Source organism: Cynara cardunculus (genome assembly GCF_001531365.2).
Source record: "Cynara cardunculus var. scolymus isolate 2C chromosome LG 11, CcrdV1, whole genome shotgun sequence".
In the NCBI taxonomy this organism is placed as follows: Eukaryota; Viridiplantae; Streptophyta; class Magnoliopsida; order Asterales; family Asteraceae; genus Cynara; species Cynara cardunculus.
In genome coordinates, this window is record NC_037538.1 from 6242077 (window position 1) to 6267091 (window position 25015).

The 25015-nt window shown below is 35.2% G+C and overlaps 2 protein-coding genes and 1 non-coding gene across 3 annotated transcripts; 2 read left to right on the top strand and 1 right to left on the bottom strand.

Moving 5' to 3' along the window:
• Nucleotides 1-4399: 4399 nt before the first annotated feature.
• On the bottom strand, nucleotides 4400-11297 carry LOC112520655. The gene is made up of 7 exons (XM_025129086.1): nucleotides 10500-11297; nucleotides 8390-8534; nucleotides 8213-8266; nucleotides 8036-8127; nucleotides 6736-6971; nucleotides 6468-6635; nucleotides 4400-4945 (listed from the first exon to the last, which is right to left on the bottom strand). Exons 1-7 carry the CDS (start codon nucleotides 11249-11251, stop codon nucleotides 4848-4850), a joined length of 1545 nt encoding a protein of 514 aa, XP_024984854.1. The 5' UTR covers nucleotides 11252-11297; the 3' UTR covers nucleotides 4400-4847.
• Nucleotides 11298-11446: 149 nt separating this feature from the next.
• Nucleotides 11447-11519, top strand: TRNAR-UCU. Its single transcript has one exon. It is a non-coding gene; the product is annotated as a tRNA-Arg (tRNA).
• Nucleotides 11520-15455: 3936 nt separating this feature from the next.
• LOC112522219 (F-box protein PP2-A15-like) lies at nucleotides 15456-19726 on the top strand. Its single transcript, XM_025131315.1, has 3 exons — nucleotides 15456-15956; nucleotides 16417-16535; nucleotides 18969-19726. Exons 1-3 carry the CDS (start codon nucleotides 15645-15647, stop codon nucleotides 19426-19428), a joined length of 891 nt encoding a protein of 296 aa, XP_024987083.1. The 5' UTR covers nucleotides 15456-15644; the 3' UTR covers nucleotides 19429-19726.
• Nucleotides 19727-25015: the final 5289 nt, after the last annotated feature.

Here is a 25015-nt window from a genome sequence, read left to right on the forward strand (position 1 = left end):
CGCCCTTGCCGATCGGTGTTGATTCTAGTTGCATCACTGGTGGAGGCGACCGGCGATGGAGACGGTGGAGGTGACCGGAGACGGTGGAGGTGACCGGAGAAGGCGACGTGAAGGCGACGTGAACTCGATGGGGGGAAGGGTAGTTCTGGAAAAAACAACCTCTGAACCATTAGGCTGCCCATTAGATGCAAAATGGTTAAGAGGAGGATTGTAACCATTAAGAGGCATTTTTTTTTGCCAAACACTACCAACCTCTGAGCGATTAAGAGGCTCCCTCTTAATGTCACCATTAAGAGGGAAACAAACAGCCCCTCATATGCAAATTATTAATTTTTATTTTATTTATATTTTCAAAAAATATATATCGTTAATCCTTTTGCAACTTTAAAATTCAGAAAATAATCCATAAAAAGGGAAGTGGAATTTGTATTTTCATTCACAAGTAACCATTTCAACATTATCTCTTTACGATTTCGAACTTGTTAATGGCTAGTTGGAAAAACGATTTTCAATGTCGACCCACCAACTCAGGAACCTCATAGACATAGTTGTCCAGACGCATCAGCATTTGTGGAGTTTGATATTTTGGTGAACAATGAACAAATAAGACATAGTTCATACTTCAACCAAAAAAATTATGCACATTCATACATTAATCAATTTCCAAGTATTTTCCATCCGTACATCGTGCAGGTACGTAACGTAGTTTGCAAGTTAATTTTTTTTTATTTCAATGTATTAAACAATTTTGAAATAATTTTCATTTTTATATCACACAGGTACAAGATGTAAAAGGCGATGGAAACTGTGGATTTCGAACGATAGTTGTTTGTCTCGGTCGCCACGAAGATGAATGGCCATCTATTCGATATGATTTAATGGAAGAGTTAAACATGTACAAAACAAAATATTTCGATGTGTATGGCATTGAACTACGGTATCAACTTTATAACTACTTGAATTTCTTTGAGCTGGACTCATTTGCACCAAATGAACATTGGATGGATGTTTTTGAAACGAGTTTGTTGATTGCTTCAAGATGCACTGTGATACTACATTCTTTAACAACTATAGGTATCCTGACACTCTTTCCACTTCGATCTAGTCCCCGCCGTGGTATGAACATTTTGATTTTATAATTGGATACGTTAACGATAATCATTACGTAAAAAAAAATTTGGCAGAAGGATACCCAATGCCTTCTATCATGCCAAATTGGTTTCGTTTCAAATATGATTGCATAACCGCATTGGCTGCTCCGTACATGACCCGAATAAATAAGTACGAGCAACTGTTATCTAGTAATCGTACTATGAAATTTATTTCACTTGATTGAGTTGTAATATTTTCAGACTTTTTGTACGTTATTTGTTGATTTATCAATTAACTTATGTTGATGATCTTTTTTGTATTAAATTATTATATCTTTGTAGCTTTAAATATTTATTTTAAAAAAATACATATATAAATTATTAATTAATTAAAACGTTAACAATACAATTATAAAAATAAAAAATAAGTTTATAGTTATTTAAATTAATTTATAGATAGTTAGTTTGCAAAAATTTATTATAAAACATAAATTTAGAAAAATAAAATTAGGAAACAATGTTGAAAAAAAGTTATAAAACATAAATTTATAGCACATAAATTTTTGAAAAACAATTAATGAAAAACACATTTATTAATTCACTTTGACCTAAATAATAGGAGGGGTGCACTTTACCAATAGGGAGTCGTGCATATATCCTCACCTTAAAAAAAAAACAATGTAATCTAAAAGCAATCATGATATCATTAAGGGGTATTTGGGATTGCGAACTTATTATAAGTTAGAATGGTTTAACTTATTCAAAAACCTCTTATTATCGGTTTGGCACCGGTATATGTAACATCCCGTCCCACATCGGTTGGTGAGGAGAACTAAGCACTCCTTATAAGGGTGTGGATACCTCATCCTAGCATGACCGGTTTTGGGGCTTGCGTTGTGCGGCTGCCARAAACAAAACCGTGCGACTACTGCTTTGTGGTTGAGCGGGCAGGTTAGTCAAAGCGGACAATATCATTGCTACGGGGTTCTGGGGGCGTTACAGTATAGGTTGTTTATCCAAACACTCAAAAATGCTTATTACCGATGTCATACCGAAATAAGTCAATAAGTTGTTTTTATAAGCAATTTCAAACACCACCAAATTTGTATCAAATTTTATGCCTTCCCGGGACCACAAAAATATTTATTAAAAAAGGTTGCGTCATCCTTAAAAAGTCTTCTATAAGTCGATTCTTAACTGATAATCAATAAAAAATATTCATGTCATTTATTCAATACAAATTAAATAAATTAAGAAAGATGCAACGTTGTTTTCACAAAATTAATATATATTGAATCGTGCCTATAGAAATTAATATATAATTAATAACGTAAAATGACGGTATATATATTGTTAATAATTGAATGGGTAATTAAATTGGTTCATTTCGGTTTTATTAGATTCTGAACTGTTATCTAAGAATCGATCGGTCTAATTTAGATGTTGAAATTTTAAATCCAATTCGATCTAATTACAATTGGATATCCAATATTGGTCAGTCGGTTCTAATTGGATTGATTGGTTTAAATTTGATCGAGTGACTTTCTATTAGGGGCGAACATGGTATGGTACCATGTTTTTTTCTCAATACCGTGTAACAACCAACTATAATTGGTACATAATTATTTATACCGTGTACCAAACAACTATAATTGGTACACAATTGTTTATGTCGTGTACCAACCAACTCTATTTGGTACTAACTTAATTTGTACCAACTTTTTTGGGTCGATACGATTTTGTACCATCTCAAAAATTGAAGTTACAAATTCGTTAACATGGTACAGTACTGACGATCGATTAAGATTCACATGGTCATGTACTCATGTAGAGGTTGGACCGTGTGCTCATCGAACGGTGGAGGTATGGATTGTGGAGGCGTGCATTGAGGATAGGAGGAGACAAGGAGTTACCGAGTTATATGAGTAATTAGGGTTGCTATGAGGAGGCGTGGGTGACTAAATAATATACTAAACACGAAATAATAAAATGTTAAAATTGATAAATTCCTCTAAAAGAAAAGGAATCGGGTGCATTAATAATCAAATACAATTCACTTAATTGGCAATTGCTGAATGATTAAGAGACTCTCATGATATAGTGTAAAATAAAATATAATTGTTTAGTAATTATGTATAATGAAATTAGGACTCTTAATGGTTAAGAGAGATCCATGATACAAAATCATTTAGAGGATTTTAAAACTATTAAGAGGCACACTTTTTTTTGCCAAACAAGATTCACCTCTTAACGGTTCAGATGTTGCCTCTTAATGAAACTATTAAGAGGTAACAAACAACCCCTTACCCATGGCTCTTATCTAGTAAGAGACCCATACCAACAATCGATCTTATTATACCATCATGATGTGATGACTGAGAATTTTAACCAATAAGTTTTTACCTAGTTAGCGTCGTTAAACGACCCATAAATTCATCTCTTGCTAATAAGTCTATATAAAAACAGGTGTCTTTAGAAATTGACGAAATGCATTTGGTATCAGGGCCTTTACGAGACAGAAAATAGACGAAAATTTATTGTTTCATGTTTGATGCGACATTAAGACCGAGACATGACATAATTGAGTTGGACAACAATGCATTTTTTGTCCAAACAAAATAGGTGGAACAAAAATAAGGGGTATCATAAAAGAAAGGTAAATTACTAAGTTACCGATGTCAAAATAAAATTCTAAAACCTTGCACGATTCTTCCACCGGCTGCCTCCCTCGTCCATCCCGTCCCATCGTCTAATCCCGTATGTGTACCAAACGCACCCTCAAGAACTAACCAACACGCTAACCAATCCTAATCCTTTTTTCAGACATGAATATATATAAGGGTGGGTTCAAATAAAAACCACTCAATTTGTAAAAACCGTGAAAACCTCATTCAACCAATCATAATTTTTCATCTTGTTCATTTTTTTGTAATTATGAGAGGTTGATTAACCATTTTTATTGTGGAGGGTGTTAATCATGGAAATTATCATCTTTATTATTTTAATTTTAGAGAAATACATGAAACAGTTTCATTAAAATTTCATTAAGTAGTATATGAAACAATTTCATAACCACATATGAAACAACTTCATCAAAAAAGTATTATATGAAACAATTTCACAAGATTAACAATTTCATGAAAAAAAATTCATAAGATTAACGATGGATGAGAGTAGTTTTTACGGTTTTTACAAATTGGAGTGGTTTTCATTTGATTGCTCCTCTTTCTCTCTCTCTCTCTCTCTCTCTCTCTCTATATATATATATATATATACATACACACAAACTTTATATAGTATTTGGATATACGTGAACCGTAGCAAACTCTCTTGTTAGACTTGAACGCATAACCTCTCGTCCTCCGACCAGTAAAACGGTACGAAGAAAGTCGGGAACGTAAAACGCAATGGCGGGCAAATTTGTTCCCTCACAATTACATTCATCTAGTGTTCCATTACATTCCCTATAAAAAAAGCAAGACAGTGCAACACACTATCTAAGACCTCAATGCTACAACACACCATCTAAGACCTCTACATCTAGACAATTTACACAACTATAACAGTTAAGGTACAGCGACTAGGTCAAAAACCATCACCATATCGCCAGTTGCCAAAAATCATTCCTTCTAACAGAAACCAGCAGGTGAAATCAGTGGCATGGTGTGCATTGAGTAAATGTAGCAGGTGAATGGAGTGGTACCTGATGGACTTCAATGTCGTTGAACCTGATAGGGTGTAGGGCCACATCAATAATTAGCAAATTATTCCCGTTTGATCGATTAGCGTACCAATATGTTCCCCGGACAGTGCTCTTGATATATTTCCAGGCTCGTGAAGATTAAAGATCACAACTGTCAGAAAAATGCAACTTGAATCAAGTTTTGATTGAAACAAAAGCGTTTTATTAGAAGTTCCTTAATAGAACACTATCATCAGGCTAAGATGGACCTTGGTGTATATAGTTTAACATGCTGGCTATTAAAGAAAACACAGCATCTAAATGAGTTGGGTTCCGGTGAGAATGTAAGTTATGGTGAGAAGGGTAAGAAGGGATCTCCACCCTTGGATCAATCTGAATTGAAGATCAACAGTAACGAGATGCACCAGATCAGTTCCCGTGAGAAGCACAACTCATGGAGTGAGATTAAAAGTGATCAAGGGTCCAAATCCCGTCTTACGCTTCTCACCTTAGCTCCTATTCTCACACGATCCTCCTCCAACTTCTATATAGACCTCCTAGATTGCATGCAAACGGCAAACGGCAAACGGCAAACGCAGCCCCATATTATGGAAATTTATTATATATTACACAATTACTAGCTCCAGTTTGTCTTCGAGATATGTTGACCTTTGTTTCCTTACTTCTAGAAGAAAAATAATTTTTCATTAATGATAGTTCTACTATGAACACTGTATGTTCCTGATTTAGCAAAAAGGAAAACCAAAAGTCAACAGAAAAAGAAAGAAGAAAGTTGATGAAACATAGAGACAAACCATTATAGGCCCCGAATAAGACTGAAGCAGTGAAAACCGTGCCAAAAAGTAACAGAAAGTTGGAAAATCAAATGAAAAATCAACAGCCAACAGTAATGATGGAAAACAACATGAAAGAAATAAATTCTTAAAAATCAATATGAATAAAAACCAAGACAGTTGGATGATATTTTGGCTAGTCATTTAGGTCCAATTTAGCTTACCACGTATCAAATCACAATGAGGTAGGTAAATAAATCGAATTTGTTTTGGCTAAAAACTATACCTAAACATACTTCTCTTCATATTCACATTTGGTATTTAGTTAGGGGTTAAGAACATTTACCAAGAAACAACTTGGGTTTCTTAAGCAAATACATAACAAAGATGCAACCTTCTTTTCCTTACATGGTCCATTTTCCAACAAAGTTTTTGTAAACTTCAATGTTCATGCTAGTTTAAACTCTTAACTGAAAGTTGGATCGCCTGTATGTAGACAAAGATTCATTGCTTATACTGTTTCTCAAACTTACAATTTAGAAACAAACATGAAGCTACAACACTTTTAGTACAAATTTTAAACTGCCCATCTGCAAGACACTCCATTCTCCAACTACTAGTAGATACCTATATCTGCATGGGTGTATATCATTTGGACGTATCCTAAATGGTAAAACGAATGTAGAACAAAAGAACAAGATAATTCAAATGTTCAACTAGACTACCATCACTGTTGGTGCGCAGTGTTCAACACATCTAGACTATCATAATTCAAATGTTCAACTCAACTCGACTACCATAACTGTGGATGCGCAGTGTAGCCATTGCTGTGAACCAGATTACTAGTTGAACAAAAATAACATGTCGAGAAAGCAGGTGTACAAAAGAAAGAAGACCAACCTGGAATCCCATTCTCTTCACAGAATGTCGTAGCCATCATGTCCATTGGAGATGGACCTCTAGAAGCCAACTCCCTGAAGGAAATGTGCTCATACCCGACATTGCTGATGGAGTCGCATTCATAGATACCATGTAAACTGGTTCCTTTAACAACTGCGTCAGCATGAACTACAGGAGAACAACAAACCATCAACTCATATCCAGGAGAAACAAATATATAGAACTTCTCCAAGTCACTTTGATGGATGACAAATATCATGGAACATACTTTCTGAGGCTCTAAGAGCTGCAGCTGTGTCAGTGGAGAAGAGTGGATTTCCTGTGCCAGCACCAATACCACCAAATATTACAACTCTCCCTTTTTCAAGATGCCGGATTGCCCGTTGTCTGTTGTATGGTTCAGAAACCTCTGGCATACATAAGACAGATTGCACACGTGCCTGAACACCCAACTTCTCTAACGTCGACTGGAGTAGTATGGAATTCATCATAGTCGCCATCATACTGGAAACATATGTAAAGCCATTGCTTGTCACGACCACATATGACCGGATAACATTCAACTAAGTTATTTCTATTGATGAGGTCATTCAACAAGACTTTGGGTTCACTTAGAGTTAACATTAGTAAGCCACTGGTTTTAATGTTCAAACATTGGCTATGAATGACAGCACGAAAAAAACCAAGAAGAAACATACAAATAGGCCAATGCAACCCATACAAACATAATTATTAAATAAAATGCAGCTTATAAATCCTACGACGCATTAAGAAGACACCCTGCCAAAATGCTCTCTGTTGTTTGATCACCCCAAATTGGAATTTATTGTTGACATAGACATGACGTTAGCAAAGGTTCCAACAGCTAATATGACTATTGACCGATCCAGACTATAAACAGAAGTTTAGTGCACATTTGGGTTTACAAGATATGGTGAACTTCTAATTCTATATGTTTCACAGATTATCTTCCAAACACAGGGCACAAACTTGCTTTCTTGAAACATAGGGCTGGTCGTCATATAGACAGCTTTCATTCTATATGCCAGGATGTTGCCTCCCATAATTGGTATAAAAGGACAACAGTAGACTCATGTTGCTCTATTCATTCTCAATGTAGGCCTTCCTCGCCACTCCCCCCTTCACGTGAGATCTTTATTCATAAACAATAAAATGTCCTGATTTTCATGTCTATATATTCTTCTTCAGTCATTGTTCAAAAGATAAGTTTAGTTACATTCTGTGCTTGCTTTCTTTAGTCAGGTTTCTCTAATCCATATTCCATCATAAATCAAGTGGAAATATTGGCATTAAAATAGGCTTATAGCTATGTCCATTAATCAAACATGCATTCAGTCTATAACTGCATACAAGCATTTGGCCTCTTTAATTGCGGAGCTATGACAAGGATAAAGTGCCTAAGAGATCCTAGTGATCCTTCCTGGCATTAGGTAACATTTACTCAATCCCATACAGCAAGTTACTGTAGATCTAAAGGGAGTAAGATGTAGAGGGATATTCTTGTTGAAGAGTTATAATTAGCACATAAGAAGAAATAAAAACATCACCCAATATGATGAGCAGTACTTCTATCCAGACCAGGAGCTGTTACCCATGTGTCCCCACAGAAGAAATTGCGGCCACCAACTACTATCGCCACCTGAATGAGGAGGCTTGAATGTTGCAGGTCAGATCAGACAGTACACATGTTACTGAAGTGACAATCATCTGAAATTAAAAAATACCTCAACACCGATTTGGCAAGCCATCGACACTTCTCTAGCAATCAGCATTGCCACCTATAGATTAAAATAAACCAACTTTGAATTTAGGATATTAAGGGTGACACATCCAAGGGACCACTAAATTTACCTTCTAGACTTTTTAAAATATCCATATGGACCTTGTAGAATTAAATATACCTTTGGATCAATGTTCTGAGAACCAGTTCCAGCCAGAGCAGAACCACTAATTTTAAAAACAACTCTCCGCCATCTTGCATTGGTCACTAATTTTGGCTCCATATGAGTAATTTGACCACTTGGGCTAGAAGTTGCTGTCGTATATCTGCAGAAACGTAGAATGACATACTCGTTCAGCAAATCTCATCAGTCTGACTAAATTGATCAGACTTCTAAATGGGTAAATTCCATCAGCCATGAAGATCCCTGATGGTTCCAATACAACATGCTATTTGCATATGCAGCTAGTCGAAACCCAGAAGCACTTCAAACTCCCATCTCTCTCCATAACTCATCATCAGATATCTTGAAACTTATAGTTGATATTGTCAAATATTAAGTTTATAAATTAAGAGGCAAAAGTATATCATACTTTAGGCCTTATTGCCAATGACTCCTAAGAAGTTGATAACAAATTTAAACCTGAGCCCTCATAAACCAAGGTCTCAAGCCGTACACACTAGGCCAACCCCTTGTGTTTATCATATTTCATCCTACAAGTTACTGCAAAACATGTGTGTCATCCAATACTAATGTTGATGTTTCTATGAATAAAAAGAAGGGAGTTCATTCTACTACTCCTACCTCCTTCATGGATCAAAAGTTGACCAAAACCTAGTTGGCAAATGTTTGAGAAACATCTTGCTAGAAGAGGGTTTTTTTGTCCTACTACATAGACCAAAACAAGCTAATGTTCTTTTTTTCAACTCATTTATATTTAATTTTAATCCATTTTTCTGGCTTGGCTAGGCGGAATCAGTGTTCAAAAAGGCCCATAGCGTTTCTGTAAGGCGTGGCTCACGCCATGGCGCTGTGAGGCGCGCCACCAATTTTGTAAGACGTGATTCTTTTTAGTTTTTTTAATTTTTTTATGTTTTGTTTTTTCACGCTTTTAACTTTAGATTTTATACTTTTATATATTTATCTAATCACATCATTCACAATTTCACGAATTTATAAACTTGATGGACTCATGATTTAAACAAAGTTGTAAAATTACTTTTATAAGTTCTATTTTAAATATTTAATCAAAAACTATTTTTATAATAATAATCTATATGATTTTTCGTCTAATATGAATATACAGTTTTTCATATTATTATCTAATTAGATAATATATGGAAAACATATATGTAAATATATAATCCTATATATGACATACGAATTTGCCGCCTTATATCACACCTTGAAAAACGCCGCATCCTCGCCGTGGCGTGTAAGGCTTGAGGCTTGACCTCGCCGCCACGCCACCCCTTACACCATTTTGAACCTTGGGCGGAACAGCCGAGCCACTTCCCTTTCTTTATGATGATGAAACCATCCGGTCAAAACCAATCCAATAAAGAAACAAATCTATTCAACAAGCAAAAAAGGAGAGAGAGGGATTGGAACCCTCGATAGCAAACTATACCGGTTTTCAAGACAATGTTCAGAACGTCATGAGACAGTTCCGTCCATCCCCGGGGTGGGCGTTAGAGCATTGAGAGGACCTTTCCCTAGTGCGAGAGGACCGGGAAGGGAGGAAATATATCGAGTAATTTGTTCATTTATCCAAGAAAAAGTATTTCTAGTTTGCATGGTCCAACCATTGATCCCGAAAATTTCTCGTTAGTCTTGGGCAGTTTATTTGTGAAAATGTATGTATAGCTAAAAAGGACCGAATTAAAGATTGGGTCAAGTTCTAATTGTTCAAGTTGACTGTGGTAATACAGTCAGCTAAGCCAGTGTAGGCTCGGAGAGATGCCATAGTCAGCATTTTCTAAACTACCCAAAGGGTTAAAATCTTAGAAAATTTTGCAGGATGATCATGCAACTGAAAAGAAGAATCATTAGATCATTAAATTTGAGTTCATGGTTGTAAGACCATCCAAATAGAAATACCCAGATGTGTTATTTAAAAGTTTTGAGTAGGATCAATTCTGTAATGGAGTTTTATCAATTCAGGGAATCTGTCAACCAGACGTGTTTTTAGTAGTCAATGCAGTAGGTGCTCTTTCTCTTACGCTCTTCAGAAATGCTGAAATTTCGAAGGAGGGTGAAAAATAAAGACTGCAGCGATTAAGGTGTATACCTCTTGGATTGTCTTCCGGAGCTATTCAATCCACCTACAGACTTGTCTTCGTCCAACACAGCCTTCAAGGGCAATGAATTCCCAACAATCTGCTCCATGTTCTTATACCAAGGCCAATGGCTTGTGGTGTTCCCCCCATTGTTGTTCATAATCCGCTGTCTCTCCAACTTATACCTCTTCTTTAAATTATCTACCTTGTTTTTACACTGCTCTACGCTCTTTGACTGATGCTCGCACCGCTCGCTCACGACTGCCGCCACCTCTTCCCAATCCCTAACTCTCAAATTCCCACGATTTAATTGCAAAAACTTCTCCAAATAAGCGTCTAACAGACACGCGATCGCCGCGTCAGTCCACTCCTCTCTATCCTTTCTATACTCTCCGCCACCACCTGATGAAGAACCCGTTATCCTCGCTTTCTTATTATAACTATACGGCGTTCCTCCGTCGCTAAGCTCGTCGCGGTCGCTCCGTTTCTCGTTTCTTGCACCGCTAACCCCAGATCTGTTCGGATCAGACTCGTTTTCATACGTAACAACCACCATAGGCTGTGAGCCGAACGCGTCTTCAATGTAACCCTCGCCATTGGCTTGTGCAACCTGTGTTGGCCGTGGAGGTGGTGGTGCGTTAAACGCAGGCGCCTTTAATAACTGTGCGGCCGCCGAGAGGTGGTGATGGAAAGTAGCATTGGTATGGTGGCTGTTGGTGGTGTCATCACCGATAAGCGTAAACTCGTCGTCACACGACGCCATCGGAAGGACGTTAGGGTTAGGGTTAGAATTCGCAGTGAAAGTCGGAACAGCGTGACGACGTTAAGTTCGAGGAAAAGATCGTTTGAAGAACCGTTAAGTAGACGGAACTTATCGATGCCAGAAACATCAAGCCGTTTGACAGGCCCGTTAGAATTATTATGATTAAATAAATTATTTTCTAAGTAAAAAACAAAAGCGCCCATGGCCTAATGGATAAGGCGTCTGACTTCTAATCAGGCGATTGTGGGTTCGAGTCCCACTGGGCGTGTTAATTTTTTCAGCCATGATGTATTTTACATATGCACCCCCTGTGCTTACGCATTTCACACACATACCCCTTATACTTGACTTTTGTCATATTCAACCATCTAAATTTTCACTTATTGCCCCCTTTACTTATCTCAATTTATCATAACAAAAATATATTTATGTTTTTTTTTTATTTTTTAAGTTCAAAATTAAAAAAATGCAAATCTATTTAGCACATTCATAAGGTCAATATTTTACAAATTATATCATTATAATTTAAGGGTATTTTAGTCTTTTTGATTTTTTTTATTCTTTTGGGTTTATTAAATATATTTTTTGGTTTTTTTTTAGTATTTTCCTCTTTTTGATTTAATCAAAATACATATTTTTTCGATAAAGAATTAATATATAAAGACAATTATACTGTTTTGTTATTGTCTATGATAAAATAATTAAAAAAAATTCATACAATTCGTTGTTTTATATTTTATATCATCATAGTTTTAGTTTCTTTTTAGTTTAAGTTATACTATTAGCGGCATTCAAATACAAATCGTTGAGTACCTCTCTCATGATGGTATTTTAATTTCTTCGTTGGGGACTAAACGAATAAATTTTTTGTAGGACCAGACAACTAACTATATTAGTCTATTTTTATCAAATAAATGTACGCTATTTTACTAAAATAGAACGTATAATTTTATAAACTTATTCTACCAGATCTATATGAGACATACATTTGTTTGGTATGACTGAATGTATGAGACCAAACAATTGTACGTCGTATTAATAAAATTAAATAAATTTGTTTGGTAAAAATAACCTATTAATAATTAACTGTTTGATTCTATAAAAATATAACGTTTTGGTCTCTATTGAAACAATAGTTAAAATACTCTTATGTGAGGGTACTTAACGACTTGCATTTGAACGATGTTAGTGCAAAAATCAAGCTCATAAAAAACTAAAACTACAATAAACAAAAATATAAAAAGTTTAGTTGTATTGAAAATATTTTAATTATTTTATCATAAACCATTTTATCAAAAAATATATAGTTTTTCTAAATGAAAATGATAAAAATACTAAAAAAGAAACCAAAAAAATGTAACAAACCAAAAGAAAATTAAATTAAAAAGACTACTTTATCCTCCTCTCCGTCAACTTCAGTTTTCAATAATGAATTTGGTCTCTCAAACTACTTTTCATTTATAACATGTTTAATCCCTCAAATTGATTTACATTATTTATAACAGATTTGGTCCCTCAAAATCTCAAATTATTTTTTATTTCTATAACATATTTGGTCCTTTCCCAACTCTTACTTTTATAATTTGATCCCCCTTTTTAATTAATAAAATTTTGTGGGTACAAACATGTATCTTCTAAATATAATTAACAAAGTAATCAAATAAAACTTGAAACTTAGATTTTGCGATGAAATATTTTGATAAATGTTTTGTTTTAATTAGTTGAAAATTAAAACAAGGTTTTAAAACTAAATACCCAATTAAATGATAAGATATACAAGCATAGTTTAAATATTTTAATAAAGCTAATTAGCATACAAACACATAAATTATAGTTAAATAGGATATAAAAATATAAATTTAACTATTATATACACTAAAAATGACTATAATTAATAAATTAATAATAATATAATTTAGCATTAACCAATTAAAATTATTAGTGTTATTAAAATCTGTTAATATGTAACACTATTCATTATAGCAAAACTAATAGTCTTCAATCGATTAATGCTAAATTATAATATTTTTATACATTTATTAATTATAACATAACTATAACAATTTTTAGTGTATATTGGTTAATATAAATAAATGGGTTAAATTTATATTTTTATATCTAAATTAACAGTAATATTAGTTTTGTATATTAATTAGTTTTAGTATAATGCTTAAATTTAATATTTTTATATATTATTAGAAGGGTACTCGCATAATGCAGCATGATACATTTTGATTTTAGTATTTTATTTTATTTTTTGTTTCTGTTAATATTGTAATATAGTTTTATGTGGTTTTGATAATCGATAATGTTTTTATGTTGGATAAAATATAAATTTGAATATCTTGTAAAATTTTGAAAAATATGTCGATATTAATATCAAATTCACTATTTAAAAGTTCAAAATTTATGTGAAATTTATCTAATTCAAATTTTTATTGTAATTTAATTTATATTTAATGACAAAGTAATTTATTTCCGCTTTAATAATATAATTTTTTTATAAAGATAACAATTAAGTGTTGTGTGTTGAAACTCAATGAATATCTTAATTATATTTTTGATTTTTTATATTTAAATTAGATGTTTATCATATATTTGATTATGTTTATCTACAGTTAATTACACGAATTTAAAATGGAGTTTCAATAAGTTGTACTTACGAAAAATTTACTCGTAATTTTTAATTGTAAGTAATATGCATTAATAAACAGTACTTGATGCATAAGAAATGGTTTTAGGAGTTTTTTTTTGTCAAATGCTTTATAATATAGTATAGATTGTCTAATATATTGTTATGTATTTAGTTTTAAAACTTGTTTTTAGAAATTTAACTTTCAACTAATTAAAACAAAATTTATTCAAAATTGAAAAATATTTGGGCTTAGGGTTTCATGCAAGTAATGTTTTGAAAAAAATAAAACATTTAATGGCAAAATCTAAATTTCAAAATATATTTTTGTGCCATCAAATTTTATTGATTAAACGGAGAAACTAATCATAAAAATAGAAGTTGAGGGAAGAACCAAATCCGTCATAGAAAATAAAAAATAGTTTGAGGGAAGAACCAAATTTGTCATAAAAAATAAAAAATAGTTTGAGGGATTGAATTGTTATAACAATAGAAAATAGTTTGAGGGACCATTTATGTTATAAAATGAAAAGTAGTTTGAGGAATCAAATCCGTTACTGAAAATGAAAGTTGAGAGACCAAGAAGGTGAATAGATAAAATTGCCCCTTACTAACGGAAACTTAGCTGAAGAAGTTAGAAGAGGGACCATATTTGTTATAAAAATAAAACTATAAGGACGCCCCTCGTTAATAATTCTCTTGAGGGACCTTACTTGTTAATTTATGTAAACCACAAGGACCAAATTTGTAATTAACTCAAATATTTATTTACCAAGTAATATTTTATCTTGAGAAAATTAGATTAAATTGAAAAAAAACGTCATCATTCTTATTTCAGGAAACCAATTTTCAAAACTTGATTTTAGGATGTGAGACAAACTTTTCATTTATGCAAAAGATTAGTTTACCCGATAACCCATTAATGTGGAACTCGCAAAAATTGACATATAAATTTTATTTTTTTAATATAAACTAAAATTACACGTCATTAGTTTGAAAATATTAATGCCATCCCACTCTCTAGCTCCCCAACTCCGCCCCCCTACCAATGACACCACCTTCGACGACTGCTTTTACCTTCAACTACGCCTCTGTCGACTAAACCCCCGCCCCGCCCCGCCCTGCCCTGCCCTTTCTATGTACGACGGTGATCCTCCGCCTCCCCTCATTAACAACCAGTTATTTTTCTGTTCAATGCTGGATGAAAATGATGGGTGGGGGTGATGCGGAGAGAATTGTTTTTTCCTTACAGTATCCCTCCTCTTCCCCCTATCAAAAAAAAAAAAAAAAATTCGATTCCTAAAAAGAAATTAAACCGAAATCAATCAGATTTTTATGTAATTCCCTTAATTATTTTCCCAAGTTTTCAACTTATTCTAATTGATATTGAAACAAGTGTCTGAAAATAAATAAAAAAGTGAAGTAATTAAATTAATAAAAGTAAGTGACAAAAAAGGGTACATAATGATTTGGTCTGATATTTGTTCGTAGAAAAAGGCCGACATTTTTATTCCAAAACAAATCTTTGTCTTGGTACAAACATATTAAAATAACACACAAATCCAGAACACCCGAGGGGAAGGGCTGTCATCGACACTCACCTTTCCCTCGAATCATAAAAGGTCCCTTCTTCCACACTCGTTCTCCCGCCACCACCTACCACCGCCCGCGCCACCACCACCACCACCACCACCAACTGTCACATGCTCAGTCGACGATTTCACAAAAAATTTGTTTATAAAAAGAAGTTACATTATTTGTATGGGAGCCTCGTTGTCTAATTTGACCGAAGGAGGATCGACCACCGGCGACGGACCGGGGCTCGGGGATATACCGGAGGATTGCGTTACGTGTGTGTTTATGAATCTTACGCCGCCGGAAATATGTAACCTAGCAAGACTCAACCGTGCGTTCCGCGGCGCTGCCTCATCGGATACCGTATGGGAATCGAAGCTTCCACACAACTACCAAGATCTGTTGGACCTGATGCCTCCTGAGAGGTACCAAAACCTCTGTAAAAAAGACATATTTGCCCTCCTCTCACGGCCTGTCCCATTTGACGACGGCAACAAGGCAAGCGCCTCCAATTCGTTATTTTTCCTTTCGGTTTATATCGATTGATGAATGTGTTTAGGGCTTCCAGTTCTATTGTTCTGTTGAATTTATATAATTTTGTAGGCGATTGGAATTGAATCCTGTTTTAGTTCAAAATCTAAACTGGATTTCTTTCGAGTTCTAGCTTTGGGGAATGGGTTTTATGCTCTAATCATTAATGTTCCTTTTTTTGTTAAAAGTTTGTATTTCTGGGTTTCTTGAAATTACTTCTTTTCTGAAACCGTAGAATATATATATATATATATATATATATATATATATATATATATATATATATATATATATAGAATTATAAGTAATGCATCTGTGTTTAAGTGGAATGTATTGTCCTTGAATGCTAACATGATGCAAGTAGAGTAATGGGTTTGAGTAAGCTTAGTCTTGTGTGATGTGTTAATTGTAGTATGGGATATTGCAGGAAGTGTGGTTGGATAGGGTTACCGGAAAAGTGTGCATGTCAATCTCCACAAAGGCAATGGCAATAACGGGAATAGAAGATCGGAGATACTGGAATTGGGTTCCTACCGAAGAATCTAGGTTGGATTCATTCCATATGATTTTGTACTTACTGTTGTTTTAAAGTAATTCGAGTGTATGATGTGAAAACTCAATAAACTACACATACATAGCATCGGAACGTTGCACCAGAGTTTCAAGTTAGAATCCAATTTTTACACCTGAAGGGAAGGAAAATTAGTGTGATTTTCTTTATCAAGTAAAAGGAAACAGGAAAAATAAACAAAAATATGGAATGGACATGTAAATCTGTTAATTTCCTTCAATTGAGGGACGCCCGTTACAGATTCTCTGGAGTACTTGATCTTCCTTTGTATCTCTGTTCTTTCTCTCTTTTAACCTACTACTTGTTGGTGCAACTTCTATTGGTGTTTTAGCAATTGACCCTTTTGCTGGTTTCTGGAATGTTCTTGCTATTTTTGTTCTTTTGTTCATATTTGATGGATAATATTATAGATTTTGATATTGTTGTTCATCAAGACATTGACAATGTATTATTCACGTTTATACGAAGACCACAACTGATAGTATCAATGGGTCAATTATAAACAGAAAGTTCATGATGACAACTTGCTGTATGGACTTCATCTTTGCTGTATAATGCCCATTTTTATGTTTATGCCCCCATTTCTGAATAAATTGTAAGGGGTCAGGACTCATGGAGAAGCATACAACCATGAATCATTTTGGACCTTCTTGGAATTGTTTAATCAAGTGCGGGCTAAAGTTTACACTAAATTAATTTGCTATTGTTGTCTATGCTGTTAGATACTACCTTACTCTGCCAAAGTTGAAGTTATGGCTTATACATTATATATATGCTGGTATACCTGTTCATTTTGTTCAGCCGTACCCTGTCTATTGTATCTTTATAAATATTCTGTTCAGCCTTGTCTGTGGATGTTTATGTTTATATGCAGGTTGCACTATGCATATTTCTCTCGAAATGGTATATATAAACTATTAGTTGGTAGATACATGCCCTATCACACACATTCAACTCTGTGCTACTTCTCCTCATTTTTCCTCTCTATTCACCCTTCTCTTTTCAAATCTAACCAAACAAGTTTTTAACTATTTCCCTCTCTCTCCCTACCCCTCGAGTTTGCTTATTTAGCGAAAGACCAACAATAACCGAGGAGACTGATGCCTCATTGTTGACCAGAAAACACACTACTGCCTGATATGGTGCGGGAGGACATAGTATGCTGGTTCTCTTGGCACTTGCATATGGGAATCCTCAGGAAGAAGCTCAGAATAGGAGTTAGAGTGTAAATTGGTTCATTTTTGATTCCTTGGTGCTTACACCTCCTTGGTCGAGTAATTCTATTGGGTGTTTGAGATCATCTTTCTGGTAACCCTAGTTTGCTTTCTATATTATTGATGTCACACACTTACCATCTTACTTTCGTCATGGATCCACATCGAGGGCTCAAGGTGTTGTCTGAGCAAATCTCTTCCTTCATTACCAAGATTCTGGCTTGTATATTCTGACTTGGCCTATTAATCTTGGACATCGTGGCCTTAGACCGTTCCGAGGATATGACCTCTGATAGGAGTACTTGGAGACGGAGGACCATGGTAGTGGACTAGGTATGGAGAACTGTGGCTGTAGTAGTTGACCGCTTGGAGTGCGGGGAAGAGGGTTCGCAGCTTAGGATAGAGTTGTGTTTTTGGACGTATCTTTTCCGTATGTTGTCAGTGTACCTACTTGTACTTGTTCTTTTTATTTCTCTTATGTTGCTTTCATCATTAGTTAGTCTTTGTGCCTTCTACCTGTTTGCTCATACTCTTGCACAAGCCGGGGGTCTTCACGGGAGCAGCGGCTCTACCTTTTTGGGGTAAGTGTCAGGTCTTCACGGAACAGTCGCTCTACCTTTTTGGGGTCTTCTAGGGAACAGCCGCTCTACCTTCATGTGTCTTTGGTTGTACTTGTTGTGTCCATGTCTTTTCTCCGTTTCACAAGAGAACAGAGCTCTTCAAAGGTCGATTGTGACTTGTCACTTTATCAGAGAAAAGATATTAGTTAGCAGACATATTCTTTAAACCACTCAGAGCTTCTTGCATTGGTTTCATTTGTAACAAAGTTGATGCATATGATCTATGTGTTCCAGTTAGAGGAGCAGTATTGACTATACAGCGGCTGGATTTAGTGTATCAACATAATTAGGAAACTAGTTAATTCCCATTTAATTAGCTTCCAATTATAGATCAATTTAGTTTGTATAAATTGATGTATTATTTCTCAATAAAATGTAAGATTCAATTGTAAAATTCTCAGGTCTCATAGGAAATAACGTCTGCATGCTTACTTTCTATTTAGTCAATGACTTTTCTTCAAAGTGGGCTCAGGGATTTTTTATTTAAAATGTTTCATCTTATTTCTTACAGCCATGAGCCAACAGATAGGTTGTTAAGAGCGAATTATGTACTGATTCTGCTACTACATTGCAGGTTTAACATCGCGGCATATTTGCAGCAAATATGGTGGTTTGAAGTAGATGGTTCACTGAAGTTCCCTTTTCCAGCTGACGTATACACATTATCATTCAGGATACATCTGGGACGATTCTCCAAAAGATTGGGGAGACGTGTTTGTAATTTCGAACACACCCATGGGTGGGACATAAAGCCGGTTAAATTTGAGTTGTCTACTTCAGATGGTCAAGAAGCATCTACCGAATGTTTTTTAGATGATTGTGATAAAGACGAGGCAAATGGAAATCAAAAACGTGGTTGTTGGATGGAGTATAAAGTAGGCGAGTTCATTGTAAGTGCATCTGATCTTGCTACTGAAGTCAGATTCTCAATGAAGCAGATAGACTGCACACATTCTAAAGGTGGGATATATGTAGATAATGTATCTATCATCCCTAGTGATCTTAAAGCGAGTAGAAGAAGGGTGTTGAAGTAAAAGTTGGGGGAAATGTGAAATGTGCTGTAGTTGTTCTATCAGTGTCGGTGATCCCTAAAAGTTTTAGTTGGGAAATATAAAGCAGCATATACTTCAGTAAGCATTTGGTGGCTTTAATGGAAGAGTGCCATTTTGATTGCTTTTCTGGAGATAGGTATGTGTCCTCCTATGTTCATGTATAATTGTTACAGCTGTGTCTATGATCCAGTTTTGCTTATTACTAATACATACATATATGGTGGCGTTCTTTCTGCCAAGAATGTCTTTTTGAAGCTAATATGATTCCACGGGATGTTGCACTGGGGTTCTTTGTCTCGTATATTATATAAAATTGTTAATTAGCTAGGTGGGACACATTTTTTTATTTGTTAGTTTATGACCTGAGTTGCAATAGAAAGACAGGACTTGAAACCAGAAACAATGCAGCCTTTTTACAAGATTTTGCATTTTTGCCTTTAATTTTTCATGTTAAAATAATTCTAGTTTCTTTTTGTGAACTATGGAATCCTGTTTTCATCAAGTTTGTTTCTTTGCCCCCACATGCTAGCTGTAAAAGGTCATCCTGGTACACCATGTTCCTTTGTTTTGTGAGGGTTGGGTAGGGCAATCATTTAGTCTTTCCCTTGCATTTTGCAAAGAGGTTTTTCTGGTCAGAGTAGCAGCCTTTATGGCCAAAAACTTGTTGGACCATTAACTCATAATCATCATCTTGCACCAAGTTATGGAGTAGATTGTTTGTATATGTTTGAACTATTTACATAGCAAGGTCAAAGGGTATAATTAATAAAAGGAATTGCAGAATCTGCCCCTTTTATATCTTCATCTTATCATCCTTGGTTTCACATGTTTACTCCAAGTAGGCACGTTATTTATTCCGGATAGTTTCTGTATACAATTCTAGTTGAGATCAAATCCTAGATCAATGCTCAATCAAAATCAAACTAGGTGTAGAAGTCGACGTCCCAATGATCAACATGTTTGAACACTCAAAGAGTTCTTGATGCAGAAAATAAGTCAGATCCTCAATCAATCAGTTATGGCGAACCATAAAGCGATGAACTCGGAGCAACATAATGAAGCAACAAAGATAGGAGACGACACCTAGATTTATGTGGAAACCCAAAACAGGAGAAAACCACGGGTGGAGGAGACCACTGAGGGTCTGTTTGTTAATAGCTTAATGGGACTCACGGTTTATTTGGTCAGTTCTACATGACTGCTTGGTAGTGGCTTATTCGGTAAGCTTCTAAAGGAGGGGGGGGGGGTATGCCAAAAGTCAAGTTTATTCCAAACCTGCCCCTCCCAATTCAGAAAATACGCTCATTCCATCTATGAAAAAACCATCCCAAACAAAAACCCTCTCAATCTATGCAAACAAATTGATCCACACCGTCAGCTTTATCCATACATGACTTAATGGAAAACCAACCAAACCGCCCCAACAAAGTCCACCAGTAATGAAAAGCCAAAATGACCATAAGATCACCTGCCCTCTCTTCTGCTACATTGGCTTGAGTTGGATACCAAGTCTTCCTCATCATACCTATAGCATTCATGTTCTTTAAATCATCAATAATCTTCTCATTTTCACTTGTCATATTAGAAATCTCGTACCCTTTTCTAACATTGGCATGTCATATCACATAGATGTGATAATGACTAGCTCCAAATGAAAACCCAAATGTGTTATCAGAATCAAAACCCACCTATTTTAAATATTGATACTGTTGCCAAATCATAAATCAATGTTCATCCAAAGTCAAACTAGGCATAAAAGTCAACATCGCAATGATCAACATGTTTAGACACATGGGGCAGATAAATCAAATCCTGAATCAATCATGGTGAATCATAAAGCAATTAACTTGGAGAAATATAATAAAGCGATAGAGCTAGGAGACGACACTGGGATTTATGTGGAAACCTGGAAACCCAAAACGGGAGGAACCACAGGTGGAGCCGTGGAGGCCACACCTAGAAAAGTCCACTAATAAATAATGTAGTTATAAAGCAAATCCAAAAAAATTAATGGAAAATGGTGTTGGAGTTACAGGTGCCTTGGGCTTAGGAGAGCTTTGTGTAAAATGGCATAGAAGATAACTAACAAAGTAACATAGAAAAGACACTAAAACCCGTCAGGTCTAGTATGCAACCTCATGTTGCATACATAACTAACCCGGTTCCAACTTCCAAGGATAGCCTTATGTGAGTTGTCTCAACTCAGAACATAACTCGCCATAGTAGTAGGTGATGCATATCCAAGTTGCATGTTGTCTTTTTGATCGGTTGCAACTTTTGTATTGTAGCATCCTTTCATTATCCCCATGACGTCTTCACATGTTCCCACAAACTCGGATTTGGAAAGATATTCAACAACTTTTGGTTCATTCATATCTGAAATATCACGGGTTCAAGTTATGCTAACGGTCTTCTTGCTAAATGCATAATAAGGGCTATGCACAAGGATTTCCATCCCCAACCCTCTCAAAGCCTTGGTCCATCAAATCCGTTCCTTCTTTCCCCTTTTTCAGCCCAAGGCATCTAGTTCGAGAATTGGGAAAAAAGTGTTCTTGCTGTATGACTCTGATATACTATTAACTTGGAACTTGTATCATCACCATTTCTTCTTCCGCTATGCATTTAGATGAATGTCTGTGAATTGAACCTGTAATCACATATGATGGATTTTAAGAAGACAAGTATAACACAGGTATATGCCACTCTATCCTTTTTATAGGAAAAGATGAACCATTTTCTTGATACCATTGTTAGTTATGGAAATATATCATAAGATTTACAGTCATTTCAGTCGAAAGCGCAAGTTAGTCTGGTGTGTAATCTTTCTTTTTATGCCTTTGCTATGTGCTCTTCTATGGGTAGTGCAATATTAACATAGCCAAAAAAAGAGCTACTACTTAGAAGTACCTTCACCACAAATCTTGAGGTCTTATATCAATTGCGTTATAAGGTTGTGTTCGACCCTCAAAACACAATCTCTACCTAATTTTGGCAACTCATGATTTAATTAGGGTATCCCTTTTCTAGATTTAGCCAGTCTAGCTATGTTAAACCTTAATTTACACACAACTTTTAGTGTCTTTTTTATGGGTAGTGCAATATTTACACACACCTTAATTTAGCCAGTCTAGCTATGTTAAGCCTTTGCTATGTGCTCTTCTATGGGTAGTGCAATATTAACATAGCCAAAAAAGAGCTACTACTTAGAAGTACCTTCACCACAAATCTTGAGGTCTTATTATCAATTGCGTTATAAGGTTGTGTTCGACCCTCAAAACACGATCTCTACCTACTTTTGGCAACTCATGATTTAATTAGGGTATCCTTTTTCTAGATTTAGCCAGTCTAGCTATGTTAAACCTTAATTTACACACAACTTTTAGTGTCTTTTTTTATGCAATTGGGAACTCACATCACTGGTTTTTCAGGAACAGATCTTATTGGTATCATCAGTTACATATTTCTCTATATCCTCTCTCTCTCACACACACATACACACACAGAGGAGGTGAGAGTGAGAGTGAGAGAGAGAGAGAGAGATGAACAGGTTACATGTGGGGTTAGAATTTTAATTGAATGTAAACCATTATGAGTGCAAAAACTGCAGTTGAATCTGGAATATTAGGATGATGATATTTAAAATCTAGTACTTTTTGCCTATTTTTGATGGTGCTGAATTGAGCAATAAATTCCGCACTGCATTACTAGGCATTGGTCGGCGCAGCCTGGATAGTCATCATGATCATCATCATAATCATAATCATAATTATATATCTTCAATTATCATGATCTCTATCGTTAAATTTATGAGTACTAGCTACTAGCAAGCAAGTTAATAGCCCCACTAGGACAATGCATATGCTCCCAAAGTGGCCTGCTGACAATTTATGATCAAAGCTACTTGTTTTGGACCACTTCTGTTTCTCCAGTGAACTGTTTCCTGTGTTGTTTTCTAGCAGAAAAAAAGTGCTTTTGGATTTCCATGGCTTTCCAGCATAATATGATGACTTTCTGTTAATCTGATTCATGTTCTGTCGATTGCCGACTTTTTTCATGACCATTTTCCTGGATGATGTGAGGTTCTTGAATAGAAACGGTAGGCATTGAAATGCTAGCAATTGAGCATGCAAGAATTCAGTGCATAAGGCTTAAAACTTGTTTTCAATTCTTTTATGTCATTTTCTGCTGATTAGAAAATCTAAAGTTTGACAGGGAGATACGAAAGGACACTTTCTATAATGCTGTTAACTAGTTGGATAAAAGATGTCAGATAAGAAGGCCTATCGTATAGAAGGTAGGAAGGGAACGCTAATAGAATATTCATATGTGAATTACTGAAGTCCATTTGAAGATGCATATGTGAATTATTGAAAAATTCCATTTGAATTTGCATATTTTAACCCATATTCACATATGCATCTTCAAATAGATTTTGAGATTTTTTCAGCAATTCACATATGAATCTTTTATTTAACTTTCTCTTTTTACCTTCTCTCGATGTTTGAACGCTCAAAAATAGTTGTTAGCTTTATCATTGAAAGTTTAGGTGCTTTAGATTTGAAACCTGGATGAAAATTTGAATTCTGGCAATAAATTTGGTCAAGATCAGTAGCAGGTGGTGGACTTGTGTTTTATGGATGCATTACTAGATTCAGCTAGCTATTAATTGCAAAATTGATGACCAACTGATGCATTTATGAGTTGTATGGTAAATTAAGTAATGCAGTTTTTTTGTTTATTAGAAAGATTGTTTTGGATGGTCAAATGATACCATAAAGTGCAAAAAAAGAGGTAAACACATTTTTAGTGGCTTGTACTTTCTGAAATGAAAGTTGTACATTGCTTTATAGCCATTCCTTCTCTTGAAAAAGCCTTGGCTAGTGGACGCAAACCGTATGTTGAACAGGGGTTCAGGAATCTTAACCTTCAAGTTTTCCCCCAACCCAAACCAAACTGACCGAATAAATTCGACTCAAATTTACTAGGTCGGTTTGGTTTGATTTGGGTTCAGGAAAAACGCAATGGTCATGAAGAGACACGCGATATTGGTGCGGCTCAATCAAACCATATAGTCAAGAGTTGTGACCGATTAAATGGTAAGATTAAACCGCAACAATATCTCGGATCACATGCCATATTCAGAAAATATTGGTTGTGGGATGGTGTTTGATACGTTGGTTTCATGATGGCACTTGAAGCCATCCAAGTGGCGACAAATTGCTTTCTGATTGCCCAAGAAATGTAATGATGTTTTCCAAGATTTTGCCGGCATTTACATTATAGACTTAGATCATGTGAAAGCAGACTGTTTTTGTGAGATCCATGAGATCATATAGATAACATTGAATGTGAGAGCATACTGTTTTTGTGAGATCAATGAGATCATATAAATAACATTGAACATTTATAAGAAAAAACTGAAGTTTGTGAAGTTTCAATGTTTTTCTTACCTTCATAATATTTTGTTGTGAAATATTAGTGTTATTTTGTGGTCTCACGAGAACAAACTGATTACATGTGAGCCCATCTCTCTCTCTCTCTCTCTCTCTCTCTCTCTCTCTCTCTCTCT